General features: G+C 40.6%; 1 protein-coding gene across 3 annotated transcripts in view; it reads right to left on the bottom strand.

The window, feature by feature from the left end:
* MLLT3 (MLLT3 super elongation complex subunit) overlaps positions 1-21,364 on the bottom strand; it is a 344,116-nt gene that overhangs the window by 27,823 nt on the left and 294,929 nt on the right. For 2 of the 3 annotated variants that reach the window (XM_063914163.1, XM_063914165.1), the window contains exons 7-9: positions 16,553-16,628; positions 4,137-4,284; positions 1,096-1,192 (exon numbers count right to left, since the gene is read on the bottom strand). In XM_063914163.1, the coding sequence (XP_063770233.1) occupies positions 1,096-1,192; positions 4,137-4,284; positions 16,553-16,628 (321 nt within the window). The remainder of the gene's footprint in view (positions 1-1,095; positions 1,193-4,136; positions 4,285-16,552; positions 16,629-21,364) is intronic. The other variant, XM_063914164.1, reaches the window with a different exon arrangement.

Raw genomic sequence — 21,364 nt, 5'->3', positions numbered from 1 at the left:
GCATGGAACAAAGCAATGGAAAAACACAATTCACTGTACACTTTTATGTGTTTTTCATTTACTAGTTATTTATGTTGGGCATCGCTTGGCAGAACATTAAATAATCCAAAGAGAAATAGTGAAATGCTGCATGAACAAAGGGGTATCAGAACAATATGCGCACACTGTTCAAAGGGACTTTTAAGAAGCTCACAGGCAGCTTTTATCTCAGAACAATGACTAGATTTAAGAACATAACAGATATAGGTCTTTTTCTGGCAGTTGGAAAAGGATATGTTATTACGGTCTATACTTGCGGCAACCATGCAAATTAAATAAAAATCTGCTTTAAATATTTGTGGCTTAATTCTTGCCCATCTACTCATCTGCTTTCATCTAATTAGTTTTCATAAAATTGAATCACACATGAATGTAATTTCTTCAGTTTTCCTTTTTGTAATGAGTTTGTGGATTAAATCACTAGATTTTAGTCAGGCACGAGACTTAATAGGTTAATGTCATTACAGATGATCGGGGAGGATGAAATATGTTTTATAATTGCACTAACTAGGCTGGATAACATGCTTTAGACCATAGAGACTAGACCAATGATAGTTTAACAAAACAACCCAGGCATACAGAAATGTTAACGCATTCGGAGACCCTCACTGGCAGCCAGGAGTAATACATGGTTACCGTACTCCTCTGTCAGGGAAGGCTATTTGCGCTGTTAAATATACATGCACAGTCATCCTGCTGTTACAGCAGCAGTGTGTAAATGTAGGCAGCATTGTATCCCAGTGAGAAGCTGAGTCGTCGATGTATATTATGTGCTTTATGTAAAGAACAGTGTGTGGGCAGATCATGTGTTTCTTTTCCCATTGTAAGGTTAACAGATTTGCAGCCGAATCATGCCCTTGATGTGATGTGGAAAAAAAACATAAGACAAAAGGCAGTTTAGGTAGCCTAACACACTGGAATAAAAACCGCATGGTTTATAGTATCACTAATGTGGACGACCCAAGAATAAGAAATACTGTGACGAATTAGAATAGAATTCCTAGACTGATTCAGTTATTACAATGTACAGATCCAGTGATAGCTCAACAAACTTACCTGATTATTGTTCGTTTTTAGTAAGGTTGGAGGCTCATTTCGTAATGGTGATGAAACTGAACTGCTTTCACTATTGCTTCCATCACTTAGACTAATTCTGCAGAATGAAAGCGACATATGAGAGGATTAGGAGGTGGTGGAGTACTATGCAAAGAGTTCTATACAGTATTGGCTCTTACGCAACCTGAGCTGTGATTTCAGAGACTGACACATTGCTATAGTTTAGGGAACAGCGACTTTAACCTCTGGATTTTCTTTGACTTTCAGTTATTTCTCATCTTTGTACGCAGAGGTCACGCAAAATATGCAAAAGGTCCACTGAGCACAAAAACATAAGGTCTACATGCAGCATTCAGCTAGCTGCAGTATTTTTTACCACTTAACTGACAATTTTTTTCACAAAAAACACTTAGAAAGAACACGGAGGGCAATCATATATGAGAGGAGTGTCATAAACCTCCTGGCCCAGTGAACTCATGCTCTTGCAGGCACACGAAGGGTTAGCTGTTTTGCTGGGAGGGGTTAAAATTTGTTGATAGGTCCGTGATTGGTTTAGGTAGATGTGGGAGGTAGTTTAGGGAGCCAAGTAAGGAATCTTCTGGTAACTCAGTCTCTCTTCGTTGCTGGATGTTACCCACCCGTCCCTCCCCTTTTTTCTGTTGGTTTTAGTGCAGTTTTTGTGTCGGCTGTAATTGAGTGGGTTGTGGTGTGGCCGGTTTCAGAACGGCTTAGGTATTGGTATAATTAGGTATAGGTTAATTTCCCCTGGGGGCAGTTCGGTCAGGTAGGAGTATGGGCGTGGTCAATTAGGCGGACCGGAGGGCATCACCTGACCAGGTGGGCCCTCCTTTCTCCTTCTGCATGGCTGAACTGCTGCCTCAAGTCAATGCTGATGTGGGGAGATGGCCTCATCAGTTTGTGGTGTTGTCCCCGCAAGGCTTGGGCAGTTGGTCTGCCTTGGCGAGTCAGACGGGCAAGGAAAGGGGCAGTTGGTCCGTCCTTGCCTGTCGGGCAGTTAGCCCGAGTTATCAACGTTTATTGTTTTATTTTGACTTATACTAGGCCGTGCTTTCCCTGCCACCATACATTAGTTAGTTTTAAAATCTAAATAGTTAATCCCTCTCAATAAAAAAGCTGACCCATTTCACCGCAGCCATTGTTGTCCGTGTATTATTTATAGATAAGTTGGTGTGCAAGAAGCGCGAGTGCTTGGGTCATGGAGAGTTTAATTGTTGGGTTTTTTTAATAAGTGAACTAGGTGAAGAACATGTATTTAATCTTATCCAAATTGTTTTTAGTAAAAATTTTTAAAATATATATTTTTTGGGGGGAAATTAACATTAGTTGGCTCCATCGGAACATCGTGACCATCAGAAACAACTTTCCGCTTAACCTCCATGGCAGCCACCAAGAACACTGGTGGGGCTTGGGTGGGTTAGTTTACACTTCTCCTGCTGCAAACAGTGTGTATCCCACTGGTCGCATCTTGTGAGACCAGGTCAGATAAAGCACTTGCTGGCTTGGTCGCATCTGATGTGACCATACCAGGCAAGTGGTTAAAGACTCAGAAGATAGCAATCTATAGGTAGACACAAAATAGGACAACATTCTAGCATTCGGCTAATGGCACTGCTGTGTTATGGAAGCAACGTTTTATACATCAGTAATACAGATATCTGCAGCTAAATCATATAATTAGTCTATGGAATCTAATATTTGTTACCATACTAACTGTTTCCAAAGCATCAAGAGCATTCCAAAGCATATAGACCATAATATGCCTGCACTTCAGCATGTGAGCGCTTTACAGATTTTATTCCAGGTTTCATGTAACTTTTCTGTCTTATGTATCAACCTTCTTACCTATTCATGATAAATGGATCTCATTTACCTACATTGGAATGTTAGTGCATAACTGTGACTGCAGGCTCACATTAACGTGTCACATGACAATAAGTTTAGTGTGAAAGGGTCCCTGAAAAATAACTTGGGTCCAGTAACGCAGAAATCCAATGCGGGTAACTTGCAGGGTTGTACATGGGAAGGACCCGTGAGAACGTCTAACCTGGGTCATTCGACTCGGGTCCTGTTTACAGCATAGGGAGAGCTGGATCTCTGGGGCTTGGAGATGATGTCATCTGCAAGAGCTGGCAGAACACTTAACTGCATCTGTGTACAGTGTACACGGAGCAACCCTGGAAGGACCGGGGTTGGGACTGCAAAAACAGATTTCATGCTCTGACAGATGTTTAATAGCATCAAGCAACATTTAAGGTCAGTAGAAAAATAGCTCAGGCTTAGGGTGCACTCCTGTGTTTCCTGCAGCTCAAAGACCGCTTGTAAGTTATGATATGAATGATTAAATGTTCTTTAAAGAACCCTGTAATGCAGGCATGTCAAACTCATGGTCATCCAGCTGTTGAGAAACTACAAGTCCTAGCATGCTTTACCAGCTGATCAGTGGAAGGTATGCTGGCAAAGCATGCTGGGACTTGTAGTTTCACAACAGTTGGAGGGCCACAAGTTTGACATGTCTGGTGTAATGGGTGTGTTACAGTATATATTGTTGACGTTCACATTGTTGACATTTATTACGTCAACATGCTTGTAATGTCGACATGTTTATTATGCAATACCAGCACTGTTCAACTGTTGGCAATGGTCAGTTAATCTATTCTTTCCCTAACCATAACCCTAATGGAAATGTCACCATTATGACAACGTAAATTTCTGCTGTTGACATTGTGATCATAGACATTCTGACTGCATGAGATTTTCAGGCAGCACCACGGAGAGCAACAAATAAGTAATGGGAGTGTTGTACGTGGTACTTACAACACAAGTGTCACACGCAAGGCTTGGGCGCTTGGTTACTTACAGTCTAAAACATGCTACTTCCAGCGGGTCAATGTAAATGTAATCCAACCTGAACTGAAATTTGTGTACAGTTAAAACGGAAACCTTAATATGTTCTTATCAGCGGATTATGATAACAAGATAGTGCCCACATATAAAACAAATGGCATGCGTGTATCAGGTACCTGCGAGCCCGACTTCCTCCATGCATGTGTATAGTCCTCTCGCTCTCAGAGTCATTGTCCTCTCCATCATCAGATTCATCCTCGTTCTCATCAGAATTCAAGTCTTTAATTATGGACCTCAGGGTGCCTGGACAAGACATAAAAAAACCTAGGCAAGTTAGCATATTTGAGGACAAGATGGTGCCTTAGTTATTAAGCGTAAAATATTTATACAGTACATGTCTTCTGCCAACTTTTTCTCAGCCTTAGAGATTACTTAATATGGTTCACTGGGTAAAAATGGCAACTGCTCCAATGAGGAAGAACAATACAAATGGAAAGCGGCATCAACAGATCCAAGGGAATTTTTATTGATGTAAGTAAATGAACATATTATTTGACAGGTACAGTATGCCTTCATTCCTTCAAACAGTGGTTCCCAAACTGTGTCTCTAGGCACCCAGGGATGCCGCAAGGCTCTTGCAGGAGTGCTATGGGTTGGTGCTCCAGGATCCATCACATGTTTATGGTCAAAGTAACAGGCAAAATGCTGGTGGCTGCCAATCATAAAATATGTCACAAGCACAACCCTGACCTCCACCACATAACTGAACCTAAGAATGATGGGTGGGCACAATTGACTTAATGTAACTTATTTTTTTCCAAATTTATCAATAAAAAAACTTTTATCCTAGGGGTGCCGTGAGAAACATGCTGACACTTTAGGGTTCCATGATTCCAGAAAGTTTGGGAACCACTGCCTTATCTGTTAAATCCAAGTACGCATGGGCACTGTTTTGTAGAGTGAAGCGGATGTAGATACATTTTTTAAATCCTCAATGTAGAATAAAAATGTTACATTTTAATTACAAAAAAAACAACCATCTACACTTATGCTCATTATTTTAGTAAATAATTTAGATACTGCGTTGGACACAATGTTTTAAGATAATAAAGTTTACTATATAAAGCTAGTGTAATAACACGGTGCAATCAACACAAATGTGCTGTCACCTCAAGCAATAAAATGTTTGCTTCTATAGGCTACAGTCTAATGTAATTTTTTTTTATTTGTACTAATTAATAACTATTGTACTAGTAGTCTAGTAACAAAGTTAATGAGATAAATTATACAATACAGTTACAAAACTAAACCCCAGTTGGCACTAAGGAAACATGGGTTCTGAGGTTGAACTCGATGGACAAATTGTCTTTTTTCAACCTCAGAAACTATGTTACCATGAGGTAAAAAGTAAACATAAAGAACAATTCCAGACACAACTGTATTTGCAGTTTTGAGGGTAGTTTCATTATTTCTATATTAGATCATTACGTGTCTGGATCAGCGGATAAACCTGATCCAGATCCCCCCACATTTGTTGAAGAATAGCCTCGCTCTCCTTGTTCCTGCTGCCAACATATTTACAACATACAGTACTGTCCGTATGACAAAAAGCTCGCCGCTCTAGACTGCAGCATATCACAAACTGGAGCCCAGGTACGTAATATTCTGTTATAATGTATAGTTTACGGAATGCCACTTTAAACTGAATTTCCAGATTTCAGTGCACTTGGCTTTTTAGGACCCTTGGATTAAACTAACCCTAGACTAAATAGACCAATTTGCATCATGTTACATCAATCTATATTTGTTCTTTTAAGAGCAGCATCACTAGCCTGTTTTGTAAATCTAGGACATGTCAGCCAATATGAAGATGAACACCAGCTTCCCACACCTTGGGTGATGTTGTGAATGCAGGTTCTAATTGAAACTTTAGCAGAGAGCAAAAATGAGGCATAAAACATTTTGTGCTCAGCAAAGTCCTCAATGATAAAATATTTAAGAAACAAATGAGTTTTCCAAAGCGTGAAGAACCTTTCAAAAGTTGGGGGAAAAATAAAATATTCTATAAAAGCATTCACAATTTACTGCATGTGCTAAATGATACTGACGTCTAATATATCTGAATAAGACAGGTCAGGGGGTATATCTAAATAAGACAGGTCAGGGGGTTATATCTGAATAAGACAGATCAGGGGGTTATATCTGAATAAGACAGATCAGGGGGTATATCTGAATAAGACAGATCAGGGGGTATATCTGAATAAGACAGATCAGGGGGTACATCTGAATAAGACAGATCAGGGGGTTATATCTGAATAAGACAGATCAGGAGGTTATATCTGAATAAGACAGATCAGGGGGTTATATCTGAATAAGACAGATCAGGGGGTATATCTGAATAAGACAGATCAGGGGGTTATATCTGAATAAGACAGGTCAGGGGGTTATATCTGAATAAGACAGATCAGGGGGTTATATCTGAATAAGACAGATCAGGGGGTTATATCTGAATAAGACAGATCAGGGGGTTATATCTGAATAAGAAAGATCAGGGGGTATATCTGAATAAGACAGATCAGGGGATATATCTGAATAAGACAAATCAGGGGGTATATCAGTGTAAGACAGATCGGGGAGTAGATCTGAATAAAAAAACAGATCAGGGGGTATATCTGAATAAAAGACAGATCCGGGGGTATATCGGAATAAGACAGATCAGGGAGAATATCTGAATAAAAGACAGATCAGGGGGTATATCTGAATAAGACAAGTCACGGAGTTGTTCTAACAGCAACAGTCCTAATTAAATAGCTTACATTTTCTCTTGACAGATATAGAGCAGCTTTTCCTTGCGTATTACCTATTTTATTGGCCAATTAGGATGCCTACAGGAAAATTACAGTCCTTGGGTTTTGTGTCTCACCATGTATTCTAGCAGGATTGTTACTTACTCTATCCTCTAACTCTTCTACAGTTCAGAACTCGAAAAGTTCCCGTGTCAGGACAAAAACAAAATGGTAAATCAGTTTAAATTAATTAATCAGTTAATTATGGGGCGAATTCAGATTTGGACGCTATTAACACAGCCACTGACTGTTTGTATGCAGCAGCTGTGCAATATTGTGTAGTCGCCGTAGGAGGCGTTGAGTAAAAAGACACCCAATTCCTGGCTTCTATGAACTGATGCTGGGTCTGAAGACCCAACATGGGATCATCTGAGTGAACATCAGAAACCTGAGTAACTCTGACGTCACTCATGATGTTAAGTGAAATCATGATGCCGGCGCAGTGAAGCTACGCTTAAAGACGCAGTCACTGACTTCAGCACGCTCAGAATATGGGGCTGACGCACTATTTTCTGGAATGCTGCCCAAATGCCAGCACATGCGCAGATATTAAAATATTGATTTTTAGCGTAAAAACCCACCTCTGAATCAGCCCTCATATACATAACCTGCCCTATAATGTAAACAATGACGTTTGGGTGACCCAGTTTAGAGAGGCGAGACTTGTGCATATGTAAGCAGTAAAGCCAGAATGATTCACAGAATCATAATTTTTTTTATACCAATCAGCAAAAACCCATACTTACTGCAGTCTCTATCTCCTAGCATGAGTAATTTCTGCAGAAAGTAAAAAGGACCTGGGGAAGGCAATCACTCTTTGAGTTAGACTACCCCTATCCATAACGATCTGTAAAGTATATAACCCAGCTTGCAAGACTTACTGTATCCATCACTACAGAGCTATTTACAGTATGTCCTTTTCCTACAGTCTCTATGCTATCCCAACAGTCAATCTTACCTAACATACAACAGCTTTGGGGTAAGAATATCAACAAAGAAGCATGATGCCTCTGGTTGTTTAGCATGGCATTATTGTGAGCACTGCTAGAAACAGGGACAAAGAAAAATGACAGAGTAAAGATTTATAGTTTCCACAAAAAGATAAAGGCAATACTATACAGTACATATAAAATGTGAATTCACAAAGAAAAATGTATTGTGGTCTGCGTCTAGCTTTTGATCTCACAAGACCAACTCTTTTTAAAACACTCAGGTGGGCTGGTAATCTGACCTAAACTTGGGCCAAAAGCCTGCCTAAATGAGATATAAATCAATTGTTTATATTTAATTTGTGATGGCATCTAAAACATAAAGATAGATAACATCTTTTTCCACTACATATTTTTTCTGAAAACTGCTTTAATTCAGCAATACAGGTTTAGAATTACATACAGAGAAAACATAAAATAATGGAACAATCTAATAAAACATAATTGTGCTCCCTGCATCAATCTAAAAATAGATAGTGAACTACAGGAAAAACACGGTGAGTTAAAGGAAAGTTTGATGGTGAATTTAACAAAGAAAAAAAATACCAGGACAACAAATCAATTTGATTGCAGGCTTTTCTGAAGCCCGCAGCTTTTGTTTGCCTGTTTTTGATCTATTTAGTTTTTGCCGTTCTCCTTTGAGTTCAAGGTCAAATTGTGGTCAAGCAAGAACTTTTCTGAAGTCTTAATGTGAGTTTTATTGTGCTTTCATATCACTCCTACTGCCCTTTAGCCCTCATTATGTTCAACAAGTGTGCAGTCACCTCCCCCAAAATATAGTACACTACTCATACTAAACTTGTCAAAAAAATAAAAAATAATAATAATAATTATAATAAATAATAACAACATCATCTTATAGCACAGAACACACAAACATAATACAGGTTGCGTATCCCATATCCAAATATCCGAAATACGGAATATTCCGAAATACGGACTTTTTTGAGCGAGAGTGAGATAGTGAAACTTTTGTTTTTGGATGGCTCAATGTACACAAACTTTGTTTAATACACACAGTTATTAGAAATATTGTATTAAATGACCTTCAGGCTGTGTGTATAAGGTGTATATGTAACATAAATGCATTCTGTGCTTATATTTAGGTCCCATCACCATGATATCTCATTATGTTATGCAATTATTCCAAAATACGGAAAAATCCCATATCCAAAATACCTCTGGTCCCAAGCATTTTGGATAAGGGATACTCAACCTGTACTCTACTCTTTTTTTATACAAAGTAATACCACAATGTAGAAATATTTGAAAAACAGCAAGATAAGTGAATCTACGATGGTTTCGTTATCTGAACTGTTTGGACCTTCTGTAAGGATGCTATTTCCAGGTTACAACTTTTTTACTCCTGCAGTATTTATTTATTTTTTATTTTTGTCTGCACTCCAACAGATGTGTAGATTTCTAGGGTCTATTATTATCATCATCATCATCATCATCCTTTATTTATATGGCGCCACAAGGGATCTGCAGCACCCATTACACAGTACATAATCAAATGAACAAACAAGAAAACAGCGCTTACAGTACAAGACAATATAGGACAGGTACAGAAAACCCGGGGTTAGGTGCCATCAAAGGGAGTATGGAGTATAAGATAGTGTAAGTAAGAACAGGAAAGGCACATGAGGAAAGAAGTCCCTGCTCTTGCGAACTTACAATCTAAAAGGTGAGGGGCTGACAGACCGGAGTGACACAGAAGGGGTAGACAGTGAGCATAGACAAAAGGGTTAGGAGGAGAGTTGGCTGGGTTTGGTGAAGAAGTGGGTCTTGAGAGTCCGTTTGAAGTTTTGTAGAGAGGTGGACAGTTAGATGGGAAGAGGTAGAGCATTCCAGAGATAGGGAGAAGCATGTGCAAAATCTTGTAGGTAGTAGTGGGAGGAAGTAATCAGTTGGCAGGAGAGACGGCGTGCACTAGCAGAGCGAAGAGGAAGGGTGGGAATGTAAAGAGAGATAAGGTCAGAAATGTAAGAGGGAGAAGAGTGGGTGAGGGCTTTGTAGGTGAGTGTGAGAAGCTTGAATTGGATTCTGAATGGGAAGGTTAGCCAGTGAAGGTCCTGCAAGAGAGAGGATGTGGATGTAGTACGTTTGGTGAGGAAGATGAGACGCGCAGCAGCATTGAGGATAGATTGAAGTGGAGAGAGGCATTTTTGGGGGAGGCCAGAAAGGAGGAGATTACAGTAGTCCAATCTGGAGATGACCAGTGAGTGGATGAGTGTCTTAGTAGCATCCTAGGTGAGAAAGCGTCTGATCCAGGAGATGTTTTTGAGATGGAAATGGCAGGTTTTTGAGAGGTACTGAATGTGAGGTTTGAAGGAGAGGGAGGAGTCAAGGATTACTCCAAGACATCGCACTTGGGGGCTAGAGGAGATAGTTGTGCCATCAATGGATAATGAAATTGTGGGAGGTGAGGTTATGCGGGAGGGAGGGAAGATGATCAGCTCAGTCTTAGACATGTTAAGTTTAAGAAAGTGCTGAGACATCCAAGAGGAGATAGCAGAGAGACAGTTGGCGATACGAGTGAGGAGAGCATGGGAGAAGTCAGGGGAGGAAAGGCAGATTTGAGTATCGTCAGCGTAGAGATGATATTTTAAGTCAAAAGAGCTAATGAGCTCACCTAATGAGGATGTGTAGAGAGAGAAAAGAAGAGGCACAAGAACAGAACCTTGGGGGACACCTACTGGTAGAGGAAGTGGGGGGGGGTGGAGTCATGAGAGGAGACAGAGAAGACACAAGTAGACAAGTCTACTTGTGTAGAATCACAGAAACTGCCCAACTCTATAATATCTTATCACTGCTATCTGCAGTGATGAGATACTTTGGATCAACTTACCAATAAACTCATTCTGGGATAGCTCATCTGATAAAAGGCTGTTCTCACAAAGAGTGTAAAGTAGTGTGATGGCTCCTACCGAAATCATGATACTACCAGGTTCTGTCCCAGCCTGTTCACTGCGCGTCAGGCAGAGCATGAACAAAATGTGATTATTTCTAGGATGGAGGGGAAGAAAATGCATCAGAAGTCTATAGGTTATGTGACCATTAAATCCGTATTGCTCTAGGATATAAGGGCTCTGAAGCTTTGATACATAGGTTTTTTAGAGGTGATGCATACCCTCCAACTGTACCTTTCTGGCTGGTACAGTACCGATTTTTTATGGTCTGTAGTCCCATAGAGTTAAATGGCAGCACATCAGAGACATGCCCCCTTTACCCATGGCCACACCCTCTTTCCTGTTTTGTTTTGTACCGATTTCTGTCTCTTCAACGTTTATGGCATTGTGATGCTGATTGCGTATGGGTCAAAAATTAAGCAGAGTAGGGAGCACAGAATAGGTATTCCCTTGTGGAAGTACATTATGCACGTTGTGGCTTTGAGTAGAACTTAACCATGTAAAAAGAGCAGTAGGAGAGAGTAATGCATAGAGGGAACATAACAAGCAGGAAAGGAACTATGGCTCTCTGGACTATCATGTGGGCTGATAAGAGTCGAACATGAATCCAGGGATGCCAGATAAGCAGATCAAATAGCAACATGCGCTGCAAAAGGGTCCTCTGATGATTAGTGAGTAATACATGACTTTATGCTTAGTTGCATGCAGGTGAATTCTGAGGTGTATCAAGGAGTGTGGGACCTAACACCGGAGATATGCTATCCATCTGAGATTCCAACAATAGTAAAATGAGGAGCTGCAAAATATGTTGATTGGTTAAGCTACATTTCCATGCTTTTTTTGGAGGGTTCTGATGCTGGAGGTCCCTCTTCTGTGCAATTTTAGGGTGTCCCCATTCACTAACTATACATATGTGTAGTGTGTATCAGGTCCACTCCCTCTATTCCTGGAATCTTTCTGGCTGACCTGGATGCTCTACTGTGTGGTGTAACATGTATAAGGGGTACTACTGTGCGGTGTAATATGAATTGGTACAATTCTGTGTACACGTCCATTCACCATGAAGTCACGTCCCTATATCTTTGGCACATGCCTTTGGCACACACTGTCAGCATTTTTGATATGGGGGATGGGGCACCAATTCTCTTTTTGGCACAGTGCAATGAAATGTATAGTTACAGCACTGGTAACATTGTTCATTTTGAGAGTGGTAATTCTGGTAATTCTTTCCCTGACCCTCTTTATTTTCCATTACTTCCTTTCACATAATTTTTTCTCCTTCTATTAATCTCACAGAGCAACGCGATGAGTCTCAAAATTAGCTATATACATCATTCAATTTGGCCAGTATGGTTGAAAGGCCACAACACGTGACAGAGCCATTAACTAGGCCGTGTTGCCGCACAAAGAACGCAGGATGTCCCAGGGGCAGAACCGGACGCTGTTGTGTTTTTGCACCTGCTGCAATGTATGTTGCCAAAGGAGGCAAGGCAGCACAGCAGCACTGAGGAGTGACGCTCCTCCTCCTATAGCCGATCAACCGTAGCAGCTGCCTGTCAGCCCCATAGGTACTGCAGGCATAGTTCACCACTCTCCCCTCACTACTACTGTGTGGCATAATGTGTAATGGGCACTACTACTGTGTGGCATAATGGGTAAAGGGGCACTACGCTGTCTGAAGTGAATACGGTTGCAATAATGTATGGAATAATTTGAATTAGGAGTACTCGTGTAGCCACGCCCCTTCTCCTATGAGACCATGTCCCGTTTTAGCGCATGCGGTTCTTATTTTAAATAGGCGCCAATGATCGTCATAGCACAAGGCACCAAAATGTTTAGCTACGTGTCCCATGATGGCCTGTCAGTGTCTGAAAATGCAATGGGCATACTGAGAACAGTATCCTAGGAAAGTATGTTTGCCACAGGGTCACAGCACTCAGCATGTCACAGATGGCAGAAGAGGGAGAAGGAGGGGGCGGCTGCCACAGTGCACAGAGCAGACACAAAACACATTGGGCCTGATGCAGAGTTGCACTCAACTCTACTTTTCAAATAGAGCTCATGATTTTTAGCAACTGAGCATGCGGTGGAACTTGCATATAAGATATCTCAGCAGAATCTCCACTGCTTAGGGGTGCAAAGTGTATCAGTCACAACTGCGTGAACTATGAGCCAAGCCCATTTTCTGGCTCACAGATATAGTCAATTTACTGCACAGACACAGGCTCAAGGCATGTCATGTGAAGGCGGGGAGGGGGGGGGGGGTAGGAGGGTGCATTTAATTTGCCAAAACAGACTTATATGAAAACTAACTCTGTAAAAAAATAATAATATTGAACTCTATATTCAAAGATTATATTCACCTGCATTGTTGTCTCTCACAATGCATGAAATTGCATGATAATACATTGTGAGCATAACATTATATTTTGTATAGGAAACAAAAATTTCATGAAGGCTGCAGATAAGCAGTAGTATCCTTTGCCTCCTGTGAATGCATTTCATTTACTACAAATCTTTTTTCTATCTTTCTTTCTTGCAAGCAAGATCTTATCCATTTAACCATCTTATTATTTTATTAACAGTTTCTTATATAGCGCAGTAAATTCCGTTGCGTTTTACAATTCAAAATAACAGTGATAAAATAAAACTGGGTAATAACAGACAGAGGAAGGAAGGCCCTGCTCGCACACTTACAATCTATAGGGAAGTAGGCATTAATACACAAGGAAAGGTGTTATCTATTGCATAATGGTACACTAGACTGCAAAGGTTCTTGATGGGCTGTATGATATGGTCACACAGCAATGTTGGCCTTGGCTCAGAAAGATGGGAAAGTGAAGAAAGAGAAATATATGGAGATTTGTGTGGACTGTACAATGTGGATGTATTGGATAGGAAAGTTTATGAAAGTTATTTGGGCGGTTACGGAATTTGATAAGCTTGCCTGAAGATGTGAGTTTTCAGGGAACACTTGAAGGTATGGAGACAAGAGGAGTCTTATTGATCACAAAGGGGAATGCCACAGAGTGGGTGCAGCCCAAAGAAAGTCCTGCTATCGGGAATGGGAGCAAACAATAAGTGTGGATGAGAGACATAGATCTTGTGAAGATTGAAGAGGTTGGATTAGGAGACATTTTGAGATAAGCAAAGAGATGTTCATTGGTGTAGTTTGGTTAATGGCCTTGTGTGGGAGTAAAAATATTTTATATTGAATACGGTAGAATACAGGTAACTAATGGAGGGACTGACAGAGTGGATCTGCAGATGATGAACGTCTAGCGAAGAAGATTAGCATCACAGCTGCATTCAGAATGTACTGTAGTGGTGAGTGTCTCTTTTTTTGTAAGACCAGTAAGAAGACTATTGCAATAATCAATGCGGGAGATAAAGAGAGCATGGATTAGAGTTTTTGCAGTGTCTTGTGTAAGGTATGGTCGTCTTTTGGATATTTTTTTTAGATGCATGTTGCAAGGTTTAGAGACAGGTTGACTGTAGGGAACAACTGACAGTTCAGAGTCGAGGATGACACCTAGGCAGCGAGCTTGTGTGGTAGGATTCATTGTCGGGATCTCAACCAGTAATTCTGTTTTGGAAATATTAAGTTTGAGGTGGCAAGATGACATCCAAGAGGAAATTACAGAACGATAGAAAGGCATCTTAGAATACAATCTCAAGCTTTCAAGATTATTTAACAATCTACGATGTGGGACCATGCCAAAAACTTAAGTCTAGATAAGTTACATCTATGCCCCCCACCCTGATCTATTACTTTAGTCATCCAGTCAAAAAAGGAAAAAATACTTGTTTGACATTGGGGTTATTCCGAGTTGATCGCTCGCTGACGATTTTCGCAGCGCAGCGATCAGGTGAAAAAAACGGCATTTATGCACATGCGTATGGCCCGCAATGTGCACGCGCAACATACGGTTACAAAGCTCTTTGTGGTTGTGCTCAGGTTCTAGCGAAGTTTTTCTTTGCACTGACAGCCGCAAGAAGATTGACAGGAAGGGGGCGTTTCTGGGTGTCAACTGACCGTTTTCAGGGAGTGTTTGCAAAAACGCAGGTGTGTCTGAGAAAACGCAGGCGTGGCTGGGCGGGTGTATTACGTCAAATCCGGACACGAATAGGCTGAAGTGATCGCAAGCGCTGAGTAGGTTCAGAGCTACTCAGAAACTGCACAAACTGTTTTTACAGAGCTCGGCTGCATATGCATTCGCACTTCTGCTAAGCTAAAATACACTCCCCAGTGGGCGATTGCATAGCGTTTGCACGGCTACTAAAAACTGCTAGTGAGCGATCAACTCAGAATGACCCCCATTATCTCCATCCAGGAAATCCATGCTGTTTGTGATTCTGTAAGGTAGAGAGAGATATTACACAACTATTTCTCTTAATAGTGTTTCCATCAATTTCCATACTACTGATGTAAGGCTCGCTTGTCAATAGTTGCTTGCCTCTTCCTTGCTTCCACTTTTGTGTAGTGGGATTACATTCGCTCTTTTTCAGTTCTCTGGAATTATTCCTGCAGCTAGTGACTGGTTGAAAAATTCTGTTAATAGTGTGACTGGTTAACAGAATTATTCACTGGTGTTACCAACACCACTTTAAGCTCTTTTATAACGTTCATACTATCACCCTGCACCTAATCAGTGAGGAGGACATACTTTAATTTTTAAGGGCAAAATTTTAGACGTGATGCATAGCTAAAGTAGCTGTAGTTGTAGCTATACATCATGTCTAAAATTCTGCCCTTCAAAATTAAAATATGCCCTCTTTACTGATTATGTGCAGGTAACTAGAAATAATGCTACTTTTAGTATCAAGTAAGATGCAAGTAGCCCTAATACTTGCATCTTGGCTGAAAGCACTCGAGTAGCGCAAGAGGTACAGTAATTGCTAATAGCTATATCAGCTGTAGCTAAAAAGTGTATCCTGCAGCTCTGGATACAACCTGCGCCCACTTCATTTTCTCTCTTTTTGGAAAAGCTCTTCCATATTTTTATAATGGAATGGTTGGAGGCTTCTCTACAACAGGAGAAATTTACTATTTTTTTTATTTTATTTTTTTTAAAACATGGGAAATTTATATAGAGACCCTGGCCCACCCTCTTAAAGAACAGATCTGGAAGTGTTTTGGAATACCTTATGGTACCAAATGTGTATATATTCTAAAGATCTCCCAATTTCTTTGGATGAGGACTAGATTATGGTTGGTTGAAACCTTGGTGGAGTTCATCTTTTCTTTTTTCTTTTTTTATTATGATTTCTTTTTATAAATTGATGGAAGGTAGGTGGAAGACATGGATTCGGATTCACACCATTTTCCCAAACTTGTTTCTGGGATGATACAGTTTTTGACTGTATTGCTAATTTAGTATGATTATGATTGGATAAATGTTTTATGGTGTGCTCTATTGTATTCATATGGAAAGTGCATCTTTGATGGCTTCTATGTAATTATCATGCGTCAATAAAGATTTTTTTTTTTTTTTTAAGTAATCTAAGAAATCTACAGTACATCCTGTACAATCTTGTATTTAACATGGTCAAAGAACCTTATTGGTAACTTATAATATCTGATCCCTGGTCAGTAAAGCCCAACAACTCTTCTCCTATTTTTAACTCTCATCCTCTATCCTTCCAGATCACCATCCAGTTTTAACTCTCCAAATCAAATAGTATATAAGCTCTCATATGCAGGGCCCTCCACCCTAATAATTCTTATCCTGCACTATCCTCCTCTCCAGTGCACCCTCACTCGCATTAAGCAACTCTGATTCTTTCTGTCCACCCTTTCACACTATTAACATAAAACAGTAACGATTCATTATTAGTTTAATACCTTGTCTGTGGTTATGAGATGGCGCCAAGCTGGAACTTGAGCTGGATGTAGAACTTGCTGGACTCGGCTGTCCTGACTGTAAAAAATAAAATAAAATATGAAAATAGATACCACTCATAAAGGGGAAAAAGTGATTGACATATTGCATTTTACCTAAATCATCAACAGTATTTTCTATCAATACACAACTGGAAGGCTGGACTGTTAGCTGGTTAATAAGAGTGAACCAGTTCTGATTAGTGGTTTAAAAAACATGCAGGTCTTGTAAGTAAGACTTGCCATTATTTCAGGTGAGACACAGTAAAATCAGTTAGAAAGACATAAAAAGGCTAAACAGGAACAGCAAGGGAAGAAGAGACCCAAGACAGAAAATAGGGAATGGTGCAAATGATTCAAATGGGCATTTATATGATTAATCTGTTTTCTGGCAATGACAGCATGCAGCCCAATGGAAATAAATAAGGAAATAAATCTGAAGTATCAAATCCCCATAGAAAGGGGAAAGAGGGGAGAAACCAGTTACACAACGGGTGCACACTACCCAACTGACCAATTAATATAGAATTTTTTTTCATATAAATATATTTATCCACAACAGTAATATTGAATAAAGGCCTCAAAACCTGTTGATCTAAGTTATGGTTTTAAAATAATATAGTTGTACTCTTGGGATTGAATATGTCCGTTATTAGTGTTCGAGCAAAGTATTAAAATCCAAAAATAAAGAAAAATTATTCCTAAATGTGAGAGAGAATAAAGAATAAGCATAAAGTGAATAAAGATTTAAAAACAAAGCAATTGTGTTATTCCCTTTGTATAATTTCAAGTATTTGAGTCAGTACATGAAACACGAAAGAGTTTATATGCAGCACTGTGTCAGTGCTAAACTTCTACAGAAACCTATATGCTTATGTGCACTGAAGCCTTAACAGTATTATTTACAGAGGAAAATATGAATCATTTTTCTTTATTTTTGGATTTTAATACTTTGCTCGAACACTAATAAAGGACATATTCAGTCCCAAGAGTACAACTATATTATTTTAAAACCATAACTTAAATCAAAAGGTTTTGAGGCCTTTATTCAATATTACTGTTGTGGATATATATATATTTATATGAAAAAAATCTATATTAATTGATCAGTTGGGTAGTGTGCACCCATGTGTAACTGGTTTCTCCCCTCTTTCCCCTTTCTATGGGGATTTGATATTTCAGCCTTATTTAAACCAGTGGGTAGCACCTCTAGAGCCTTCATAGACATTAAGATATATGTGTATCTCCCAGAATTAGTGGTTGAATCACAGTATAATAGAAGGCATCCCAGTTTTGTACCACATATCACAATTAATTGATCACGGTGCGGGTTACTCTCCAGACCTGGTGGAAGCTTTTGCTTTCCCAGTATTGGAATTTTTTAGAAGGAAATAAATCTGTAAATAACTGATCTGTTGATAAAATTAAATGTGGTATCTTCGCAAAACTGACATTATCAGAGTTTTTGCAATTCCAAGGGCAATTCCACTAATAACAGAATAACCTTTTTTACAGTGACAAACCCTATAAATTATACAACTACCACCACTAATGTAACCAAATCATCATAACCCAACAGCTCACGAAAAAAATCCATATTAAATATTACTAAAATAGTTTAAGTGCTATATTGAGTAAGTTATCCAGACTACTTTCAAAGTCAGCAACGGGATCACCATTCAGACGTGTGTGCATACAAATCTGATAAATTCAGGTTCCAGAATCAACAGATTTTCACAATTTTATTGCAAAATGTATTATTTATTCATTATTTATTTCTTTATTTACAGTTTCTTATATAGTGCCAGTGGCGTAAGTTCGTCCCAGTTGCCCGGAAGCAAGATAAATATTGATGCCCCCCCATATAAAGGTAAACATATGTATGTATGTATGTATGTATGTATGTATGTATGTATGTATGTGTATGTGTATGTATATATATATATATATATATATATATATATGTATGTGTGTGTAATATATATATATATATATATATTGTGACAAGAACACTGGGATAGTGTTTGAGGGCAGGTATATTTGTCCCAGGTTCTTGTCTTACATGTTTTAGAAAATGTTAACTTCTAGGAAAAATGCTTTTTGTTTTGTCTGAACCTTTTCAGTTTGCTGTAAAAGCTGGGTAAAGGCTCTGAGAGAGAGATAAGGCGAGTTCTAGACATTTGGCCCAGTTCGGGTCTTTGGCCTCACAGAGGGCTAATCAGGGTTTCAGCTGTGTAAGAGTGATATAGTGCTTCTAACCTGATTAGTATGGGCAGACTGCCTGGGAAGGCTGCAGGATCTGTGTGTGAGAGACACGCTTTCTGATGCAAGTAAGCTATACAGTATGTACTGAAGAACTCTGTGTTTTGTTTAGTGACAGTTAGGAATATCTTATGTTTAGTTAGTGCCGGACAGGCAAGGTATTTTTATTTTTGGGTTTTGTTTTATTTTCTGTTTCAATAAAACTGGCCGGGGTCAGTTGTACCAGAAACTGGACTTGTGTTGTTCCTCAGCTGCTGCGTGCGGCCATATTCCCCAGGAAAAGGCGCCTTGCACCCCTACAGTGTTACAACTTGGTGGAGAATGCGAGCACACCGTTCTGCGCATAAGTGAAAGCAGCAGCTTTGTGAGGCCTGCAGAAAACGGTGGTTTATGCAGATACAGCCCAGTGTGAAGTTACTGAGACTCACCCCTGAGGGTTTGATATGTCCTGGGTGAAAGCAGCTACAAAGCCGCCTGAAAAATCTGTCGACATGGAGGATCTGCTTAAAGCCTTGCTGCAAGCTACAGCGGCTCAGCAGGAGGCCAACCGACAGCAGCAGGTGGCAATGGAAGAAAATAGGAGACAACAGCAGGTGGCAATGGAGGAAAATTGGAGACTACAGCAGGAGGCCAACAGACAGCAGCAGGTGGCAATGGAGGAAAATATAAGACAGCAGCAGGTGGCAATGGAGGAAAATAAGAGACAACAGCAGGCAGTTGTTGATGAACTTTACAGGCAACAGCGTCAGGATAGAGAGGCCTTAACAGAAGTGGTGCAGAGCCTTGCAGCCCGGATTGGAGATGTGGCCGTCAGTGCTCCGACCAGCTCTAGTTCTATACGGGCCAGTCACTTCCTGCAGAAAATGACAGAGGCTGATGATGTGGAGGCCTACTTGACCACGTTTGAAAGAACTGCAGAGCGTGAGAACTGGCCAAAAGCACAGTGGGCCAGTCTGCTGGCACCTTTCCTGTCAGGTGAGCCCCAAAAAGCTTACTTTGATTTAAGCCCTGCTGAGGCTCGGGACTATGATAAACTAAAGACTGAGATCCTGACCCGCCTGGGAGTCACGCTGTCAGTACGAGCACAACGGGTGCACCGTTGGCTGTACGCCATGGAGAAGCCTCCGCGCTCCCAGATGCACGACCTTATTCAGCTAACAAAAAAATGGCTACAGCCAGAGACATTAACTGGTCCCCAGATGGTGGAAAGAGTCGTCATGGACCGCTACTTGAGATCTTTGCCCATGGTCCTGCGCAAGTGGGTGAGCCATGGAAACCCGGGTACTGCTGACCAATTAGTGGACATGGTAGAGAGGTATTTGGCAGCAGAGGAACTACTGATGACCACCCAGCAACCCATAGATCCTCGACAGCGCCCTTCAGTAAAGACTGGTAAGACTGTTCCGTGGGAAAACGTTGCTGGGCGGTTAAGAGAACGCAAGGCTGGAGAGACTGTAAACACTGGCCCTGGAGACAGGCCAATGGGGCTAGAACGGTCTATGCTGCCCAAACGGGTTGATAATCGTGTGGTTAAATGTTTTAGGTGTGGTATGCCAGGTCATGTTATTGCCAATTGCCCAGTCACGCAAGAACCCATGCAATGTGATGCTGCCTTTGAATGTCGCAGAATGTCTTTCTTTGCTAGGTTAGCCTGTACTGTGGTACCTTCACCTGAGCTGGAAAAACAAATGTGTGATGTGTTCTTAGAGGGTAACCGGGTAGAGGCCTTGCTAGATTCAGGAAGTTTAGTTACCCTCGTGAAAGCTGGGTTAGTGAACCCCTTAAAGGTCCAGCAAATACCTATTGGGGTAACTTGCATACATGGGGATACCCAACATTATGCCACTGCTGAGGTGAATATAGAAACTTGTTGTGGGTCAGCAATGGTTAAAGTGGGACTGGTCCCTACCTTGGTGCATGAGGCCATAATAGGGAGGGATTTTCCTCATTTTTGGAAACTGTGGGAATCACGGTTATCAACAGATGTGAGAAGTAAAAAGCCAGTTGATAATACCGGTGATTTTATGGATGTACGTGGGTCTTCGGAACTTTCTGGCCCTTTGCCTTTTGCTAGTTTGGCTGGGGAAGTGACAGATGGGGAGTCCAGTGAGGACCCTCTTGCCGGGAACAGAGACATAGTAGTTAGAACTGAAAGCGTGCCTGACCTGGAGGTAAAGAAGGATCTGTTTGCGTCTGAACAGTTAAAGGATCCTACCTTAATAAAGGCTAGAGAGAATGTTAAGATTGTTAATGGGGAACCTGTGGTACCAGGTGACAGGGTTACGTATCCCCACATGGCCATCTGTAATGAGCTCTTGTACCACATTGTCAAAAGGGGTGAGGATGTGGTGGAACAGCTGGTAGTTCCCCAGCCTTATCGGAGAACGGTACTAGATTTAGCTCATAGTCACGTTACCGCAGGACATTTAGGGGCAGAAAAAACCACTGAAAGAGTTTTACAAAGGTTCTTTTGGCCAGGGGTTTATAAAGAAGTGTCTGAATATTGTTCTTCCT

This window comes from Pseudophryne corroboree, chromosome 1 (genome assembly GCF_028390025.1).
Source record: "Pseudophryne corroboree isolate aPseCor3 chromosome 1, aPseCor3.hap2, whole genome shotgun sequence".
NCBI lineage: Eukaryota > Metazoa > Chordata > Amphibia > Anura > Myobatrachidae > Pseudophryne > Pseudophryne corroboree.
This window is presented reverse-complemented; position numbering and strand designations above follow the sequence as displayed.